The following is a 20,945-nucleotide window of genomic DNA, read 5'->3' on the forward strand; positions in this document are numbered from 1 at the left end:
CTTATATAAGACTAGAGGCCCGGTGCACGAAATTCATGCGGGGTGGGGGATGTTCCCTCAGCCCAGCCTGCACCCTCTCCAATTGGGGACCCATTGGGGGATGTCCGACTGCCGGTTTAGGCCCTATCCTTGTGGGATCGGGCCTAAACCGGCAGTCGGACATCCCTCTCGCAATCTGGGACCACTGACTCCTAATTGCTCGCCTGCCTGCCTGATTGTCCCTAACTGCCTCTGCCTGCCAGCCTGATCACCCCTAACTGCCCTCTCCTGCTGGCCTGGTTGCCCCAACTGCTCTCCCCTGCTGGCCAATTTGGTTCTGATTGATCGGTTTCTATGCCAGTCAGCATCAAAAGCTCCGCCTCCTAGGCAGCCATTGGCTCCCCACAGCACCCAGATTTGGTTCTGATTGGTTGGTTTCTATGCCAGTCAGCGTCAGAAACTCTGCCTCCTAGGAAGCCATTGGTTCTTCACAGCACCCACATTTGGTTCTGATTGGTTGGTTCTTATGCCAATCAATGTCAAAAGCTCTGCCTCCTAGGCAGCCATTGGTTCTTCACAGCACCCACATTTAGTTCTGATTGGTCAGTTCCTATGCCACTCAGCGTCAAAAGCTCCACCTCCTAGACAGCCATCGATTCTTCACAGCACTGGCATTTGGTTCTGATTGGTTGGTTCCTATGCCAGTCAGCATCTCTGGGCCTGATCAGAGAGGTGGGGCTGAACAGCAGCCCCCATGGAGGCTGGGAGAGAAAGAAAAGTCCGGCTGCTGGCGAAGCTCAGAAAGGAAGACGAAGAGAAAGAGAGAGGCAAGTACTGATCAACAGCTGCCACTGAGGCTGTGGATCAGACCCTGTCTCTCTCCCTGGGTCTCAGCCCCCTGGGCAGTCAGTGCTGGGTCAACACGGCAACCCAGCGCTGACTGAAGGACTTCCGGGTTGGTCAGCCTTTGGTTGTGATAGGTCGTTATAACCCTGGCCTTTTATATATTAGGATTATTATATAGGATTATTCTTCTGTGAACCACCAACGTTGCTTCCACTTCTTGGCTATTGTGAATAATGCTGCTGTAGATGTGGGTGTTGAACATCTTTGAACACGTCCCTTTACTCACACCATCATTATTTATAAACTAGAGGCCCAATGCATGAAGATTCATGCAAGGCCAAAACCGGTTTGGCTCAGTGGATAGAGCGTTGGCCTGCGGACTGAGAGGTCCCAGGTTCGATTCCGGTCAAGGGCATGTACCTGGGTTGCGGGCATATCCCCAGTAGGAGATGTGCAGGAGGCAGCTGATCGATGTTTCTCTCTCATCGATGTTTCTAGCTCTCTATCTCTCTCCCTTCCTCTCTGTAAAAAATCAATAAAATATATTTAAAAAAAAAAAAAAAGATTCATGCAAGAATGGGCCTTCCTTCCCCTGGCTGCCGGCACCGCCTTCACTCCAGCCCAGAGCTGCCTTTCTGCCTTTGTTCCGGCCCACAGCCGCCTTTCCACCTTCCCATGCTGCCAGAGGCCCAGGGAGTCTGGGGCAGTGCAGACAGCCTGTGTCCTCGCCATGGTGATGTCACAAGCGTCCTGCCCTGCCACTCTGCGCCTGGGTATGCAAATTAACCTGCCATCTTTGTTGGGTTAATTTGCATGCTCACGTCTGATTGGCTGGTGGGTGTAGCGAAGGTACGGTCAATTTGCATCTTTCTCTTTTATTAGTGTAGATGGCATCATATTCTGTCCTGCTTTGTAATGTGCATTTTCACTTAACACTCTGCCAGGTACACCTCCTCTTGTCAATATTGACATCAGCCCTCTTTCTTATTATGTTCCTAATGTATGTGCCCTTGAATGGATTTATCTGTTTGTGGTTGGACATTTAGGTTGTTTTTCATTTCTGGGTTTTGTAACTGGGCCACAATCAACATGCTGAGGCTCATACCTTTGTCCCCTTGCCTGGTACTAAAAACCATAATATTTGGGTCTTAGGTTGGATTCTGCAGAAGCTGAGCCTGAGCTAGGGATTTGGGTGTGAGTGATTTATTGAGGGGGTGTTCTCAGGAGAAGAGGTGTGAGAGAGGCAGGATGGGGAAGAGGCTGAGCAGAGAGGTTCTGAAGTCTAGCCTTGGCCTTATTGGAGCAAATCACACTGGCAGGGTGGTCCCCTTGGGTCAAGGGGGCCTGTCAGCCTCCCAGGGGCCTCAGTCAAGGGCAGTTTTGGAGAATGTGCTGGGAGTGAGCTGGCGGTGCAGCCTCTGGTACTGAGGCTGTGGGTGGGACATCACTAGTGATAGTAACCTCTGTGGTGCCTTCTCTCTGCCTGCAACGAGGCTTAGTACCTTAATGCAGTTAACAGTCTAGGTGCTCGTACATCTCCAGTTAACAGGCGAAGAACTGGCGTTGAGAGGAGGTAAGTAGCTTTCCTGGTGTTTCACAGCTAGTATGCGGTGGGTGAAGCTGGAAGGCAGACTCAGGCTGGTCCTGTGCTGGATCCCAGAACCTAATGATGAACTCCTAGAAGCAAAACAGCTGGGCAAAGAGGTAGACATTTTAAATATTCATATAGACCCAAGTGTCTCTTCCCACCCCTTGCGTGTGCTGTTTAATCTCCGCATGTTTTGGCATTTTCCACCCTCTGGAGAGTGAGTCCTATAGTGATGCTGAGGAATCATTTGGTTTAATACTGAAAGGGCAGCTGAAACCTCGCCTCACTCATTCAATCAATGAGAAGCCCGCTAACCTCTGCCAAAGGTCACTGGCGGCCTCAACGTCCAAAAGGCCCACAGTCACAGAGTTACTTGACACAGAGGGATTCCCTTGTCCTCAAGTCACCAGCCTCAGGGCAAGCCCTATCCTCTAAAATCAGTTCGTCCTTTCAGCTTCCCATCGTGAAAATTAAACATCATTGAGGCCCATTCCTCCAAAGTGAGTGCAGTGCGCATTCACCGCTGTTCCTGGCCAGCCGGCATCCGTTCCCTCTTCTGGTAACAGCTTCCCACATATTCCTTTGGGTGCTGCTCTCCCCAAGTGCAAGGTTGGCCTAGGTCCCAAAGTATACACCGTTCTGTTAGTTACTAGTCTTTATGCCAGTGGAAGTCAGGCTCACATTTGCGGGTAAGAGATCCTCTCTTTTACCACTAGACTTGACCTTCAATGACTCACATGCTGGAATGAGCTGCCACTGTGCCTCCATGAGGCAAAAGCTTGCCTAAGAACGGAGCCAACCAAGAAGAGAGATGCCCGATAGATGGGGAGGTAGAAACTAATGACTTTGTTTGAGTCATGGAACAAGTTTTGCTTTGTTAGACCTACTCTTGTTCTATTTAGATTAAAGCGAAACAGAGTTTGTTCATATCTAGCCACTCTGAGTCTAATTTTCTCGCGATTGCAGATGTAGTACTAACTGATAGACTGATAATTCATATAAAGACTAATAAGCTCAAGGTTACCTCTCCCACTACCTTTAAGTATTACAGACAGGGCTGGAAAGAGAAGTGGTGACTTCGCTCAAGACAAGTAGCTACCAGCACTCGAACATCATATTTACCACTATTAGCTGCTAATTAAAGAGTTTTTGCCTATTCTTTTTGGGGGCTAGACTTTACAAGAAAATTACAGACCAGTATTACTTATCAGCATAGATGCAAAAATCCTCAACAAAAGATTAGCACACCGAATCTAACAAATGTATAAAAAATAATACACCGTGACCAAGTGGAAATTATCCCAGGTGTGCAAGGCTTTTTCAACATTTGAAAATCAATGTGATACATCTCATCAACAGGCTTAAGGAAAACAATGGATGTGTACGTACACACACACACATCTAGACTATCATAAGAAATACGAAGTTTCTGTAGCAATCAGGGAAACCCCATCCTCATGCGTGGGACCCCAGTGTGGCAGGCTTTAAGGGTACTGGTGCCTGGAACAGGGACTATCCCAGGCTCTGATGAGCTCTCAGGGGTTTCAGGTACCTGCTCCTCAGCCCTCTACTGCCGGTGCCTCTGAATCCCTCTCTGCAAGCCAGGCTCTGCTGCCCTTGAAGTCCGCTTAGGCCCCAGTGACCACCTGCTTCCATGACCACTTCCTCGCAGTTTGTTCGTATAATTCCAGTCTTGAGGACTCGGAAGGGCTCCGCTCCTCACTTTAGCAAGACCAAGTAGTCCCTGCGCTGGTGACTTGTGGTCCACTCTTGTTCACTGTTCTGCTCTGGCCCATTCAGTGGTGGCCACTGGTGTGGGCTCGTGTGGTGTTAAGCATGACCACTGTGCCTCAGCGTGCTGTGGGGGCACTTTTTTGAGGAGCCTGTGGACCAGCAGACCAGCCGATCATCAGGTGTTGAGTTCATCAGGTGTCCTGGATCACCAGGTACTGCTTTTCCCACTTCAGCCTGAAATGCTCGGGTCGTTTCCAGAGAAGACTGTGGGCCTACGGGGGAGAACGATGCAGGACAACAGGAGGTAGTTCCAGAAGATTTCAGGTCCTTTTTGGAGCGGTAATTCTAGCCAGCAGGTTCCAGGCAATGAATACATTTATTAAAAACTGTAATGTCAATTACTCTTACTGCTCTTCTTCCAAAATTGCCACAGTCTTAAATACTGAAGAGACTCGAAGATCTGTTCTCTGTCTTGTGGCAGGTGCAGAGTGCCTAAAAGTTACTAGTACTTGTAGCCGCCACACCTGAGGTCTGATGAATGGAGATGGCGTTAGGGCTTATTGTAAGGGGTCCTGGAAGGCTTGAAAAATGGCACTTGTCAGTGGAGCCGGGAAGGGTGGTGAGGACCATGGTTATGCCAAAAAGGTGGGCTGTAAAACAACGCAAACATGTCTCCAAGGCATAAGCAGACGGGCAGGCTGCCAGGGAGCTTCAAGGAAGTACCCAGGCTTGGTAAATGGAGAACCAACCCTGGGGAGAGGGGAGCAAGGCAGAGATGCTAGGCTGGTGCAGCCTTCAGCGGGAGCACGTCCAGATGTTCCTCTGGATCAGCCCTTTCCTAAGAAAGCCCCTGGATGGGCAGCATGTCTGGTGGGCGGGCTTATTTACACACACAGTGTCATTATTCCATGTTGCTATCGGACCTAAAAACAAAACTCATGTTTGCTTTTAATCGTAAAGTTACTTCCGCTTAGAAAATGGTTCAGGTTTACAGAGTTGTCAGATAGGTTTCTCAGATTGTTCTGCTAATGACAGGATAGAGGAGAAACAACCTAAGAGAAACATTTCCAGGAGAGAGAGAGAGAGAGAGAGAGAGAACGAGAGAACGAGAGCGTGCAGGGGGTAGGGGGGGATTGTTTAGCTGAAATCCGGAAGATTCCAAGTACTGATTATTAAATTGAATACCAATTAAATTAGCATCCCATGGGGACTGTTTTCTGGAAATTTTGCTAGTGCGTTCGCCAAGCAGCCCAGACTCAAGGCCATTTGGTGGGAAATGGCTCCTTTTGTTTTGGCCATGTTTAAAGCTAATCCCAAATCAATTGCTTTTTCAAGAACGAAAACATCACTGGTCATTATTCCACTCCGGAGATCTGTAGACTTTTGTTGTAAAGGGCCAACATCTGTATATATATAAAAAGCTAAGTAACCAACTGTCCAGCTGGCCAGCACTACCTGAACCCATTTTCGGACATGGTCAGTTATACGTTGCTTTCAAGTTCTAAGAGTGTGTGACATTAAAGTTAAAGTTGTTAATACTTCATCACAAGGGAAATTAGTCAAGCACCCTGAACGTATTTTTACTTTTTTTTTTTTAAATATATTTTATTGATTTTTTTACAGAGAGGAAGGGAGAGAGACAGAGAGTTAGAAACATCGATGAGAGAGAAACATCAATCAGCTGCCTCCTGCACATCTCCCACTGGGGATGTACCCGCAACCCAGGTACATGCCCTTGACCGGAATCGAACCTGGGACCTTTCAGTCCACAGGCCGACACTCTATCCACTGAGCCAAACCGGTTTCGGCCGTATTTTTACTCTTAATGTGGTATACAGGGAGATATTAGAATAAGTTTAATCAATTTATCAGTCATTGTTTTTATCAGTATTGTTTTTATATCATGTTTTTGTTGTTTTTATATCATGTTTTTGTTTTTATATCATGTTTTTCATATCATGTCTTTATTGTTATATCATGTTATTTATTAATCAATTTATATATTATTTTCATATACATTTTACTAATTTTCTTTCATCTCTGACACGTTATAGAGAAATGGGGAATAGCGACATTAAAATATTTCTTCTAATTAGTTTCCTTTCAATGTGCACGAATCCGTGCACCGGGCCACTAGTACTAAATATTTAGCATAAAATAGACATATCCATATACAAAGGAGCATTTTTGGATCCTAATAAGATTGTATTTATGTATCCTGGGATTGGATTTTCTATAATTTTCACATGTCATGAAATATTCTCTTTCTTTTGACTTTTTCATTTCAACCACTTAAAAATGTAAAAGTTCTTATCTCTGACTGGGTCAGTATAGTTTGGCCAGGTTCTTACTCTACCTTTGTAGTTAGTGTCTTTTGGGAGAGCATATTCCTACCTTTGCATATGAAAAGGGGCCAAACTGTGTGTGTGGGAGGGGTGTGTGTGTGTGTATGTGTGTGTGTGTGTTCCTGTTGTCCCCTGCTCCTTCAGCCTCCCCTCTGGGCCTCAGACTTTTAGAACTTCCAGTGCTCAGGACTGTCACCAGCACCTGGTAGCAGGGAGGTCAGCCTCATGGGTGCTGGAAAAATTCTGGACTCATTCTCCACCGAGTGGATTCTGAGTGACTCTTGAAATAGAGGCAACAGGGAATGCAGGCAAGGTAGAAGCTTGAGAGTCTAGCGATTGAGCTTTTCTGTAGAAGTTGTGAAAATGGTCGCAATGATCTCAGGATTTCTTTGCAAATATCTAACTTTTAAAAGGCTTAGGTACCTCTGGTGCTCCTTTTCATCCTTATTCCAGAGAAGCAGGCAAAAGACATACTTCTACAAAATGTAAGTGCCTGGTTTTGTTTGGTACACTATTTAGGGAATGACAAAAGTTGCACAAGCATCCAGTGTTCCTTAAATGATCTGCATAATGTGTGACGATGAAACAACAGCAGGTAACGCTATGTATTCAGCTAAATTGGTTGAATAGGAGTCATTTTTATTAGGATGGCCTCCCCAAATCCTTAATAAATATGAAGCTTTAAATATTTGTCCCGTTTTGTAATTGGTCTAGATTTAGCGGTGGCTCTTCCTGATTTGGGAGGAAGCATGCTTGACTGTTGCCAGGCAACGGCTAATCACGGCATTAGCTGCCAGCAAGCCCTTGGCAGTAACTGTAAATTCTTTTGTCTTGTTAACAAAAAAATGAGTGTTAAAGATGTCGCAGTGTATAAAATCTGTTCTGTTGTTCAAATAGATAGAACTTAGGCGGTACATTCCTGCACTAATATGACCTCGCTGTGCCGCTAAGACTTACAGGGGCTGTAGAGAGCCCGTGCGTTCCTGTGCGTGAGTCACATGCCGTCTGTTTGCGGCAGCGCGGCCCATGGAATGGGACGGTGATGTCATTGAGGCACTGTTTTTCTCAAGGTCTGCAAAAAAGAAACAGAGGGTTTTGAGTTGCGGGTTGCGAACCTCTCAGAACTGTCCCGAGCGAGGATGCTGGTTCCTGAGCTGGGGCCACCGATGCACCATCCTGACCTCAGTGTCCGTCTCTCTGAGGCCCAGTGCTCCCAGGCCATGTGGCGCGTCCCCATGCGGTCACAGCACCTCCTGTCTCTCTCCACCTCCTGCTCAGCCAGGCTCCATGCAAGTTTTCTAGGACAGAACCTCATAAAACTCATTCTCACCTCATCAGCAAACGTGGTGTGAGTCATCCTTTGGACACACAGAGTTAAGAAAGAAGAAAAACACTGTTTATTTGGTTGGCCTTTTTTTTTTTAAATGAAACTACACTGTATCCCAGACCGGAGCCCAGACCATTGTCAGCACTCTCCCTCCTGGCTGCATGTTTCTGAAGGGCGTTGTTGATCGGGAAGGGGTCACACACTCCGTCAGGCACTGGGGCATACATTTTGTCACTGAAACCTCATCCCTTGTGCACAAGACAGACACGGTGGGCCCCTTGGGCCAGAAGGAGCTGGGATGAAAGTCGCAGTTTCCTGTGTCTTCCACGCCCCATGCTCTGCAATTTGTGTGGATTAGGTCTGGGTTTTAGAAGACACCCCGAGGGTTCCATCTGCCCAGTGAACCCATAGAAGGCACCAAGGGAGTGGCCAAGATGCTGAATCTATTTCATTCTTCATTTCCTTGATTTCTAAAAACAGCTCTAGATAGTTTTGAACAAGTTGAAAAACAGTACTCCATGTTGCTAAATCCCCTTTTCTATATTACCATTTTCTTTGCCACCTCCCTTGCCCCTGACTCGCATAGTGGGAAGTCTTACACCACAAGAGAGGTCCCCTCTCCCCCCCCCCCCCCTCTCTCTCTCCCCCCTTCCTCACAGTTGTGCTCACTGGCACTTTCCCCTTTGGGTTTTCCCTGCCAGGCTCACTGTTCCTCCCTGGGCTCCAGCTCAGCAGCAAGCATTGTCACCAGAGGCAGCAAACCCGTTCTGTCCCTTTCAGTGCCTTTCTTTAAAACGACGAGCCGAGCTCCTTTGGCATCATGTAAACACGCTGGAGTGTGTTAACAGCTGCCTCTCTCTGAAAGTTGAACAGGCTCAGCACTGAAAGGGGAACCGCTTTCAGGTTCTGCTCAAGTTTGCATGTGACAGCATCAAAGCTATTTTTAGTGGAGTGATCACCGGCGAGAAGCTGAAAACGGCCGCTTTCAACTATAAACAGTGGAAAGAAAGGATCATTTATGCACGGCTGCCGCTCTCGAGTCCATTTATGTGGGAGACAAAGGGGCGTGTAAATCTCTTCTTCAAAGTTACGCAGGCATCTCGTGCCCGCTCAGAGCCCGGCAGCTCTCAGGGAAGAGCAATGCTAATTTAGCGCTTGGCTGCCCACTCCGGTTCCACTTGATGCACTGATAATAGCGAGTGATAGGACTGCCCTTTGGGTGTCCATTGCGAAAAGAAGGGAATGTTTAGATGCACAGAAGCATCCAGGAAACTTCTCTTTCCTGTAGATCACAGAACTCCAGAGACAACAGGACATGAGAGGTGGGTTGTATAAACTTCCTGGTGCAGTGGGAGGGGCTGAGTCATTGCTAGTGCAGGACCCCCGGGACTTCCCTTTCAGAATGGGTGTTCTTAGCTGCCAAGTGAGGATCCTGATACGGTTCTTTGTAAGGCCAGTGTGGTTTTCTGTGGATATTTATTGGCACTCCGTGCCAGCCACTGAGAACTTCAATAGGACTAAACTGTGGTTCCCTGAGAGCTCACAGTCTAGCCACACAGTCAGTGTGTCCCATGTCAGCATGTACAGAGTGATGCATATAAAGGCCACAGCCTAGGAAAGGCTGGATCTGCTCTGGGCACTGAGGGGGATGGGAAGAAAGAGCAGGCTTGTAAAAAATGCTTGAGTTTGCAAAGAGAAGAGAGGGAGGGAGGGTTCCCACTGGGGCAGCCCAGTGAGTGAAGACAGAGGGAAGAGGCTGTGTCTAGGGGCCCATGAACAACCTGGGATGGCCAGACAAGGCTAGGGGTGGCCCAGGATGAAGCTGGCGCCAGGTGAGCTGTTGCTTAGAGCGAAGGAACTTGGAAATGGCACAGGCCCCAGGGAGCCAGGGGGTGGTTTTGAACAAAGATCACAGAGGAGCTCGGGAAAGGCGGGGCATAGCCAGATACGAAATGGTTGAGGTTTAATGCAAGCGTTGTAAGCAAAGCCCTAAACCTCAGTCTCCCCTGTAAAGCCCAAGGCCTGAACAGCAGTCCCAGCCCTGGATGGCACAGAGCTGCTGTGTTGGGCGGAGCTGCTGTGTTGGGCGTTGCCTTTGGGGAGGGGTGGGGCGGGGCGGGTGGACGGGGCAGAGCCAGCGGGCTGGGAAGACCTTCTCAAGCCCCATTGAGTACTGGGCTCTGCAGGCGAGTGGGAGGGGGACTGTGTCCTTTAGGAGCCCTTAGCTGGCCAGCCCTGCCCCGGAGGGTGTGAGCCCCTCCGTGAGTGAAATAACCAGGCACCAGGAGGCACCTCTGTCTGTGGGAGTCAGGTTTCCCCAGAGGTTTCAGGAAGCTAAGGTTTTCCTGGATAGGCCTAAAGCTTCAATTATGTGGTAAATCTTCTATGCCCCAGAAATTCACAGAAGAGGGACGTGCAGAACGGAACGAAGCAGAATAAAACGCCTCACACACAGGCACCCTGACTGTTTATACCCGGGAAGAGTGTTCTACAAAGTCTCTTCTAGTACCAAGTAATTTTTGCGCACCTCATGTCAAAAATGACTGCCCAGAAGTAATGTTACTTGATTGCCCTGATGTTTCTCTTTGAATTTAATCCTGTCCAGGAAGTTTAGCAACATTATTGCTTTGTTTTCTTTCCAGGAGAGGAGTGATTGTTTCTGTAAGTTTTCTAGAAGAATCCAGTGGCTGTAAGGTTTAGGTGTGTTACAGTTAACCATTTTACTGCACACTTGGATTTCCCACCCATTTCCTCCTTGCTTTTCCTGAGCAGGCTCGGGGTACATACCGGGCATTTTGAGGCTAGGAGCAAGTCACAGGCAGGCAGTGATCCTTGGTACAGGTGATGGGGGGAGGTGGCGGGGAGAGGACGGGGTGGAGGGAGCATCTTTGGGGGTAGGGCCAGCTCTTGATGCTCAGTCAGAAGTATCAGGATAATGTAGGTGCTGCTGCCAGTCACAATATTCGTTGCTTTGGCAGACATGAGAGATTACTTTTTGGAAATGGAAAATTTGCTTTTTTGTCACTTTAAAACCAACCATAAATAGATCCAGTAAACCATAGGAAACATGCCTCACAAAAAAATAAACTTTTGACCTTGGCTGGGAGGCACACGTGGTTAGAGCATCATCCCCTACACTAGTCAGAGCACATACCTAGGTTTTGGATTTGATCTTGGTCGGGATGTGTACGGGAGGCAACCAATCAAGTTTCTCTCTTATATTGTTGTCTGTGTCTCGTGCTCTCTCTCTCTCTCCCTTCTTCTCCCTTCCTTTCTCTCTAAAATCAATAAAACATATCCCGAGTGATCATTAAAAACAAACAAACAACTTCTGTGCTGTTACATACAACTTGAGCCTAGATTTGCTGCCCTTGATGTAAAGTTTAGACAGAGGTGTCCAGCTCTAAAGTGTCAGCTTTTCAGAATCAGCATTTATTTCCCTCCTCGTAGTGCTGGGGTGTGGGATGGGACTGACTCTCAGAAAGAGGAAATGAATCACCCAGGGAATTCGCAGTTGCCCCACCTATAGGTCCTTTTCCTGTCTGACTGGTTGTTAGCTTACAGGAAGTACCAGGAAACCGACTTGTCAAAACTTGGCCTACATGTTTGCATCTCCTGGTCTCTGCCAGCCTGAAGGATCAAGGTCCTACGTAGAAGCCTTTGTCTGCATTGCTGAGGTTTTTCTCTGAAAGTCCTATTAGTTCAGTGAAGTCGAGGAGGTGACGGTTTTTGCATTGTCTGTATCAGGTGGTGTGTGGTTGTTTCCAACTTGGGATCCGTGGTGTGCACGTTGGCGGCCCTCCCTGCCTCTTGGTGATGGGGGATGGCCCCAGGATTTATGAAACCTGCCATTGACATCAAGGCGAAATGATAGTTTCACTCAAGAGGTGTCGAGATATATATATTGATTTCAGATTGATTTCAGAGAGGAAGGGAAGAGAGAGAGAGAGAGAGAGAGAGAGAGAGAGAGAGAGAGAGAATATCAGCTGCCTCCTGCAAGCCCCCTACTGAGGATCATGCCCTTAACCCTGAGCATGTGCCCTGACTGGGAATCCAACCTTGACCTCCTGGATGATGCTCAACCAACTGAGCCACACGGGCCAGGCTATCTCTAAGTTCTTGATTTCAGTTCTTTTGGGTATACACCCAGAACAGGAACCACTGGATCATATGGTAACCCTATGTGTAATTTTTTGAGGAAGCACCCTACTGTTTTCCATAGCGATGGCACTGTTTTAAGGGGATGTCTCAGTTGCTTAACTCCTCATATATATATGTCTTTCCTCTGTGAGCTTTACAAGCACAATCCTCCCTTCCAGTTGTGTCTTTTGAACCGGACCCTGTGGCCTTGAGGAGGCTGATGGCCACACTTGCACAGTCAGCGTAGATTCCGGCTTTCTCCTGCTCTCTCCCAGCCATCATTCTGTTTTATGATATTTTGGGAAAGTTCACTCAATCCCCTTGGCCCCTGGGCAGATGGCCTCTGGGAAGTCCCAGGCTGCTCCGAAGATTCCCCTAGGAACCAGATTGGCCCTGGACGCGTGGCTCCTGGAACAGCTGCTCAGCTTTCCTCCATTCCACCATTTTAATTGTGATTAGTAGGTTCATTTGCATCTAAAAGGAGCCGTTTTCTTATCAGCACCATTGAGTTGGGAACCAGTGTGCTCCATTTATATAGAGTGGCCCATTTTAATCGGGCCCATTAGGCAGTAAAAGTAAATGTGGGTGTTTTACAAATGCAAATATATCATGCAAATAATGTACTTTATGCTGAATGATGCCTTGGTTTTCATATGTAAAATTAGAAACTGTGGCACAAAGATAATGATAAACACCTTTGCATCTGTTCTTAAGATGTAGCGTGTGCTGGATGCATCTAAAATTGTAGCAGAGGCTTCCAGCAGGATTTTTTCAGCACACCCAAACATGCATCCCATACTATCAAAAATATACATGTACTTATCTAGTTATTTATATATTCCTAAGTAATCAAGAAATCACAGAAGAGAGTAATCCAAATTACCTACGCTCTTACTTACCATCAATGATGAGATTTATAATTTTGTTTCCTTTTTTAAAGATTTTCCAGTTTTTATCCGAGCTGATGATAGTGAAGAAGAAATGTTACTCTATAGCCTAGTTCCATTCTAAGAGGTGTATGTCTATAAGATATATTTTTTTAACCCTTAGTGTTTGAAAAAATTCTGTCTTATGATACACAGATAGCTACTTTATAAAATCACGTAGTAGAATAATGTCAGCCCTCTTCTGTGTGCTGTGAACTCTCAGCCAAGTTCAGAGCAGGGTGAGGGGGATGTGGGGGGTGACCGCCGTGTGGTAGGTCAGGATGCAGCCAGATACCTTCCGGGGTCTGGAGACAAGGTCAGCCAGAGACACAACATTCGGGAAGCTAGGTTTTCCATGGGCCCACGAACTCTCCTAGGAAAGGAATATTGAGTAGAAAAGAAGAGAGGCTAACACTCTGGGAATGCCTCCCATTGTGGAGTCAAGGCTGGACAAAGAGCCGGCAGAATGTTTAGAACAGAGAGAGGGAGTGGGAGAACCAGGCTAGAAGGGTATTCGGAGGCTAAAATTTGGAAGGATTTTAAAGAGATAATGTCATAAGTTACAGAGACTTTATGTAATCAGAAAATAAAAGCATGTGGGAGGGTGTTTGGGGGGGGTGGGGGCGGGGGAGGGGACCGTAGGGCTGTTGCAGGCGGCAGGAATGACCCCAGTACTTGGGTTCTGGTCAGGAAAGAATTCAGAGTCCAGACCCAAACTGTAAGAGAACAGGTATTGGGTATTCTAGGAATTCCTGGGAGAAATGGGCTTAGGCAACAATTTATGGAGACAAAGGAAGGGCCTTGGAGCTTGGGGGTGAAGAAGCCAATGGTTATCTGCCAGGGGGAGGGGGTGGGGGGAGCCCACTGGGCCCTCCATCCTAAGGCTTTTGAGGGTGGAGATTTTAGGGTTTGTCCCAGGGAAAGAGCTTAATAGAATATTCAGTAGCCTTCCAGGTGTGTCCTTTCAGGGTTGTGGTCTCAGGCTGGGGGTCATTATCCATGCAGCTGGTCCTGATGTCAGCCGTGGCTGGTTTTGTTGCTTATCTGGGCCTGGAGCTGAAATAAACTGCGGCCTAGATGTTGCCTCTAGGGAGGAAAGGTCAGGGGTCCAAGCCTCAGGACCAGCGACATGCTAGGGGAGGATGGTCACCCTGGGGATGAGGTCCCCCCTGCAACGGATTGTCCGTTGCTGGGCACCTGGGGCTTTCTACCTGGTGACCTTCCGTACCTGCCCATCATCCCTGCTCTGCTCATGTCTGTCTCACTGCCTCCAGCACCACCATCCACACACTCCGGGTTTATACTTCAGAAGTTTTATAAAATGTCCCTGAGAATTCTGAACTCTCAGCTCCTGAACTCTTTAGCGATGCTTCTCAAATTATGATATTTTGTGAAACTGGAGACCATCTCACACATGTCTCTCTGTCAGACTGCTCTGATTTCTAAATTCCAAACTTCTAGGACTCACATCCTGCTGCCCCCAGGAGGCTGGGTCAGTGTGTGGTGGCATAGGTCATGTTTGTTTTCCTCTTATTTCCTGGTGATTAATCCACAGTTAAAATTAGAGCAATAGAATTCCAAATATTTTCTTAGGAATTTCCCCTTCGTTACAACTGCTTTGGGGAAACACCGTCTGGTGGTAGACGTCTCACTATCCAAAGGGATTGCCTTCGCACAGTTTTCAGTGTACGTGACAGGAATCTGCTCAGTTGCCTGAAGCAGAGCGAGCAAGCTCTGGCCTCTGTATGTACCAGATCAGTGCAGGCTGGTCTCGCTGTGTCCCCTTCCCCGGTTAGGTTGGGCTTTCTGTGTTGTAGTGTGTGTGCTCTGGACCATTCTAGCAGCAATGCTGACTGCAGGGGCCATTCAGAACTACGGCACAGAAGTTGGTCTTTCAGTGCCCCTAACTCTTTAGACTTTGATTCACTTTTTCAGAGTCTGTCTTGTATTAATTCTTTTTCATATTTTATATCTTAAAAAGTGTTTAGCCTAGCCGGTGTGGCTCAGTGGTTGAGCGGCATCCTATGAACCAGGATGTCAGGGTTTGATTCCCGGTCTGGGCACTCCATCCTCAGTACAAGGTGTATTCATTGATTTTTATTTTCTCTCTCTCTCCCCCTCTCCCTTCCTCTCTCTGAAATCAATATAAAGAAATGTTTTGTTGTGGTAAAATACATGCAACATAAAAAATACAGCATCTTAACCATTTTACAGTTAACCATCTTAACCATTGTATGGATCAGTAGTATTAAGCACGTGCACATAGCTGTGCAGCCAGTTCCTTGCAAAACTGAAGCTTTGAACCCACTAAACAATGACTTCCCCGCTCCCTCCGGCCTCTGGAAACCACCATTTTACTTTCTATCTGTGAACCTGACTCCTCCAGGGACCTCATAGAAATAGAACCATATATATGTAGGATTCGTTCTTTTGTGTCTGGCTTATTTTACTTAGCGCAGTGTCCTTGAGGGTCATCATGTTGTATCCTGTTCTTTTAGATACACCTATTCACATTTGGCAGCTTAGAAAATAAGTACTTTTCTTAATTTGCTTTTTTTTTTGAAAAATTTTTTTTATTGATTTCAGAGAGGAAGGAAGAGGGAGAGAGAGTGAGAAATGTCAGTGAAGAAAGAATCATTGGCCGGCTGCCTCTTGCACACCCCCTACTGGGGTTTGAGTCCACAACCCACACATGTGCCTTTGACCGGAATCAAACCCAGGACCCTTTAGTCTGCAGGCCGATGCTCTATGCACTGAGCCAAACTGGCTAGGGCCTTAATTTGCTTTTCATTAGACTTAGAGAAACTCCAGGCTGGTGAGTGTACAGGTGTGGGTGGTGCCAGAGCCTCTCAGCGTCTTGGTTACAGTCCAGCCGATTCTCACAGTGGTGACGGTCACGGGTGTAGAGAAAACACGTGACAGATCACATCATTGTGCCAAGAGCCACCTTAGGGGTCCATGACCTGTTGAGTCACGGTGTCCCGTTGGGAGTTGGAAGCCATGCAGCCGAGAGTGTGCGGCCCAGGGAGCTATGGTGGGCTGTGAGTCGCAGGCAGACACTGGGTGTGCTGTTCAGGACGATACCACTCCTCTCTTGGGATTTGCTGACTCAGCTCTGGTCTTAACGATCGGATGGATCAATGTTCTCAAATGCCAGTTCACAACTGCCTTTCTGGTCCTGTTGGTTGGCTTCCTTTGTCACAAAGCAGGTTTGGCTTATGGTTGCTGAAGTTCATGGAATTGTGTTAGCACCTCATTGAAATGAGACATTTGTGGCCCGTGTTGTATTGTTTCTGCTAATAGGAGCCCAGTGCCATGTTTCACATATGGTTAGCCTGATTGCTTTTTCTAGCGTGGGATTTTGCCTCAGAGAGATTTTTTAAAAATGTTTTTATTGATTTCAGAGAGGGAGGAGAGAGAGAGAGAGAGAGAGAGAGAGAGAGAGAGAGAGAGAGAGAGAGACATCAATGATTCAATGATGGTAGAGAATCGTTGATCCACTCACTGCCTCCTGCATGCTCCCTACTGGGGGTCAAGCCCACAACCCGGGCATGTGCCTTGACTGGGAATCGCACCCTGACCTCCTGGTTCGTGGGTCGATGCTCAACCACTGGACCACACTGGCTGGGCAGCCTTGGAGAGAGTCTTGGTGAAATCCCATCCACAGCCTTCTTCCATGCAGAGCGATAGCTAGGAGTTCAGTGCGGGGAGACAGGAAGAGGAAAGCCGGAGGTGAGGAATGAAGCGGCCCGTTGATGTGTTTGTGTGGGAACAGTGGGCTGGCCCCGCAAGCCCTGGTGTGGTCTTGGGCTGCTCACTAGATGACTTGGGTGATTCCCTCCCGGCTCAGGGCCTCTATCTCCTTGTCCATAGAAGGAGGAAGGTGAGTCCTGCCTGCCTACCCTCCCACAGGATTGGAGGGTTCCCTGGAAACGTGTTGGTGGCTTACTCTGTAAACAGGAATTTGCTGTCCCCCGTCAAGCAACATGAGCACCATGGTGTGGTAATGAAAACCCGCCTTGGTAGATTGAAGAGGTCCTAGAGAAGTGGTGGCAGGGACCATATACAAGTCGCCAGCACCTAGCACTGAGTGGAGAGTCCCCCACCCTCCTCTCTTGGTTTGCCGAATGAATGGGTGGTTTCCAGGGTGACTCAGGTTCTCCCACAAAGACCTTGACCACAGCGCCTTCTCTGAATTACTGGGCTTGACACACACTTTTAAGTAATTTCATATAATGTTTTTAAGCTCACTTTGAGCTTTAAAGTCCATTGAACCAGAAACAACTCCACATCGAGGGAAAAAATCAGTTTGCAGCTTCTCCAACCTGCAGCCACAAGGACTGTAACATTGACCTTTCTATGGGCATTTCCTGTCCCTTTAGATAGAATCCTAGGAGGTTGGAGCTAGGTAAGTATGTCAGTAAAACTCCTGGAGGCCATAAAAGGTGCCTTTTAATCCCCCTCCCTCACTTCCTGTGGCCTTCTTAACATCCAGCACAGTTCTCAGCACTTAATACATCCTTGAATGTGCTAATAGTTAGAAGATGTCATTTGAGGGACCATCCAAAAAAAAAAAGAATGTAGAATATGGGGCCATTGAGCTCAAAAGCTTTGTAATGAGTGTGATGTGAACCAGTTTACCTTGAGCCAGGAAGACCACAGGTGAATTCATCAGTCCCAATGGGGGGCCAGGCCAGAGCAGGTGGGTGGCCCGTCAAATCTCTCTCCATTACTCGGCTACAGATTACACAGACCACATAGCAGGGCAGCGGGAATAGTGATTGGAGACTTAGCTACGTTAAAGGATGTTGTAGAAACCTTTAAGTAGATTTCTATGGTATAGAGAATTTTCCTTATCTAAACCACTGGATTTACCCGCCCTCACTTCCCCATTTACCCCATCGCTGGCATCTACTCGGTTCTCAGCCAAATCCAGGTCAGGATAAAGAGGAGATTTGGGTGGCAGTAAGCTAGATATTCAGGCTCCTGCAGTAATACTCAATTATTGAATTCTCTTGAAGCACCAACTCCTCTATAATGAAGTCCTCGGTTTTTAAATATCTTTAGAAATCAGGTGATTGAGTATTGGCAACAGCCAGCTTGCTGCTTCCTGCTTTCTTATGGTGAAATCCCAGGAGCTGGCTGGGGTTGTTAAAAGATAATCTTAAGCCTTTTAGTGCATATTATTCTTCATTCAACTTTGAGCTGCAAAGCCTCAGAACGAAATAGGCCAGGAATGAGACAGAAGAGAAATCAGCTTGCTGCCATCATCCCACAGCCCTGCGACCCCAGCCAGGTCTGCTGTTGCCCTGAGCAACTCCTGGCCACCCAGAGGCCACCATGGCCAGAGCTGGGGGGATCAGGGTTGCAGGAAAAGCCATCACGGATTTGGGTTATTCCCGTTCAGTTTGAGTACAGTGGATCTAAACACAGTAGAACAAAAAGGTTCATGTACATCGTGGGTTACAATGTGTTTTCTAGCACACTTGACATCATCTGCTGTTGAATAGTATTTTTGCGCTGTCGCTCTTTTATTCCTCTACTTCCCAATTATGGAATGTGTCCATGGACCCGCGATACTGTTTGTACCTCTGGTAACGAAGTGTCCATCAGCAGCCCGTGTCCCTGCATTTCTCTTTCGTTAACAGTATTGCATTACTAGGGACTCTGGGCATCAGTGAAGCAGTCATCAGTCGTGTAGCCCTTCAGATTTCTTATTCTCCCTGCGTGTGTCCATCTGCCCAATTTACACATGTGTTATTCAGACCAGCTTTTTATTTTTTTAATATTGAAAGTGATTGATGATGCGTTAACCAGTATCGTTTGCCATGAACTATTTTTTTAAATATATTTTATTGAATTTTTTACAGAGAAGAAGGGAGAGGGATAGAGAGTTAGAAACATCGATGAGAGAGATCAATCAGCTGCCTCCTGCACGCTCCCCAGTGGGGATGTGCCCACAACCAAGATACAAGTCCCTGACTGGAATTGAACCTGGGACCCCTCAGTCCGCAGGCCAACACTCTATCCACTGAGCCAAACCAGTTCAGCTGCCATGAACTATTTTGCTGAAAGTAGCTTATGCTGCCTCTTGGGCTGGATGTAGTAATTTTTTTTTATTTTTTTTTTTTTACTAAGTGCTTTCTAACATTCATTGCTTGATTTAGAATAACCTGCTTTCCACTCCAAGGATATTTCATTCAGGCAGGCTCGGTTATAAAGTTTTTCACTGGGTATTTTAAAACAGTGAAAATGCTTGTCTATAAATGCAGTAAAGAGTCTTTGTGATATATTGATCTTCCTTATTTTCTTGCCTCTCTTGTTACCAGACTGTGGGTGGTGACATTTGAAAAATGTATTATAGGGGATGGAGTGCAACATTTTAAGCCAAGAAATTGAAAACAGGATGCGAAACAAGAAGGTAGGGGAGGGAGAGAGTCGATCAAGGTCATGTCTGTATATTAAGGATTTGATGGTGGGAAAGCCAAGAGAGGCAGGTTTGCATTTATAAATAGGCAGGTGGCACCAGGAAGTGTTGGAAAACCCACCTGGTCTCAGGCAGGGATAGAAGTTCTTTGCCACATAAAATCATAAAACCAAGAACAAGTTAGCAAAAGTTATAAGCAATGGCGTTGAACTGTATGAATTTGCCATTTTGTTTATCCGCAAACAATTCTAATGCCCAGAAGGTAGCGGGGTCCAGATGGTAACCCCAATTCCACATGGACTGTTTCTGCACTGTGAAAGATGAAGCCCATTCATCATAAAATAAAAGTAATGGTTTTTAAAGTTGCATTTTCAGAGGTTATAAATCTATATAAAAGCCTAAGCGACCGTTAAGACCAAATGACTGGAACGACTAGTTGACCAGTTGCTGTGATGTGCACTGACCTCCAGGGGGCAGACACTCAACGCAGGAGCTGCCCCCTGGTGCTCAGTGCACTCCCACAGCCAATCTCCCGCTGCCTCCCTCCCTTCCTCCCAGCCCAGCAAACCTCCCCAGGTCTCTCCCCCTGGCCAGCTGTCCGTCCCGCCCCCCCACCCCACCCCATAGGCCTCGATCGCCAGCCAGGCCAAGGGACCCCACCCGTGCATGAATTCGTGTACCAGGCCTCTAGTAATACATAATTGGGAAAGCATTTTGAGGTCATTTTGAGTGACATGTTCAGAGCATGGGTTGCTCAGAGTATAGGTGAGTGGGTGTAAATGAGCCCATCCTTACGCTGCTTTCTTTTCTGTTTCAGCACATCAGGTCCACCCATCTGGCCGGGCAGTACCTTCTTCAAGAGAAATGGAGCCCTTCTACAAGGTAGGTCTCTGCAAGCACCCGGTCCCTTCCCCCTTCCCCACCATCTCTTCTGGTGCCAACCAGCAGAGTTCTGTCCTGTTGAGGAGTGGGCACTGGAGAAGTGTGACTGCTGTGGGTCGGGTCTGTCATTTCTTCCTACTCACATCTTCTGGTTGCTGTGAATTGCTAGTCTGAAACCAAGACTGCTCCTTTTGGTCTGTCGTTACTGGTCCTATTCTAGACATGCTTGGCTTGCTTTGGTGAACTTGGAATCACGCAGCAGTTCGGATGTGACAATAGCATCAACCAGGCTGGTAAAATCAAACCCTGTTGCGTATTTTTAGTGCTCCGGATGTTTTGGGTGTCTGTTGGCAATTTGTTCACCATGGAGGGCCACGTATTCCTGGCTGACCCCTAACATCCACACGTACCTGGATGGGTGACTGTGGTTAGTTCTGAGGCTCAGAGTTCAGACACCCCTTGTCCCTGCAAGCATCATTTGCAGGGGGACAGCCCTCCTGCTGACCAGCCCACGATCAGCTGCTGTGCCAAGTTCCATGCGGTGTGCTCGAGGAATTCAAACTTTCATCTCGACTTTTGCAATTAAATTTCTTTGGAAATAGCCAAAGTTAAAGAGGAATAGATGGTTTAAAATAGCAATAAGATGCATGCTAAATACTTCTAGAAAGTACTTTTGGGTGATTGCCGTTTTGGATATCTGCTCTATAGATCAGCTGGAATTGGCTGGCTCCTCGGGCCACCAGCCTCTCTC

At 47.3% G+C, this 20,945-nt stretch overlaps 1 protein-coding gene across 6 annotated transcripts in view; it reads left to right on the plus strand.

Annotated features, from left to right (window-relative positions):
• FOXN3 (forkhead box N3) overlaps positions 1-20,945 on the plus strand; it is a 361,722-nt gene that overhangs the window by 229,786 nt on the left and 110,991 nt on the right. For all 6 annotated transcript variants that reach the window (XM_059688361.1, XM_059688370.1, XM_059688395.1 and 3 more), the window contains one exon: positions 20,130-20,194. In XM_059688361.1, coding sequence (XP_059544344.1) covers positions 20,130-20,194 — 65 coding nt within the window. The remainder of the gene's footprint in view (positions 1-20,129; positions 20,195-20,945) is intronic.

This window comes from Myotis daubentonii, chromosome 1, assembly GCF_963259705.1.
Source record: "Myotis daubentonii chromosome 1, mMyoDau2.1, whole genome shotgun sequence".
Taxonomy (NCBI): domain Eukaryota; kingdom Metazoa; phylum Chordata; class Mammalia; order Chiroptera; family Vespertilionidae; genus Myotis; species Myotis daubentonii.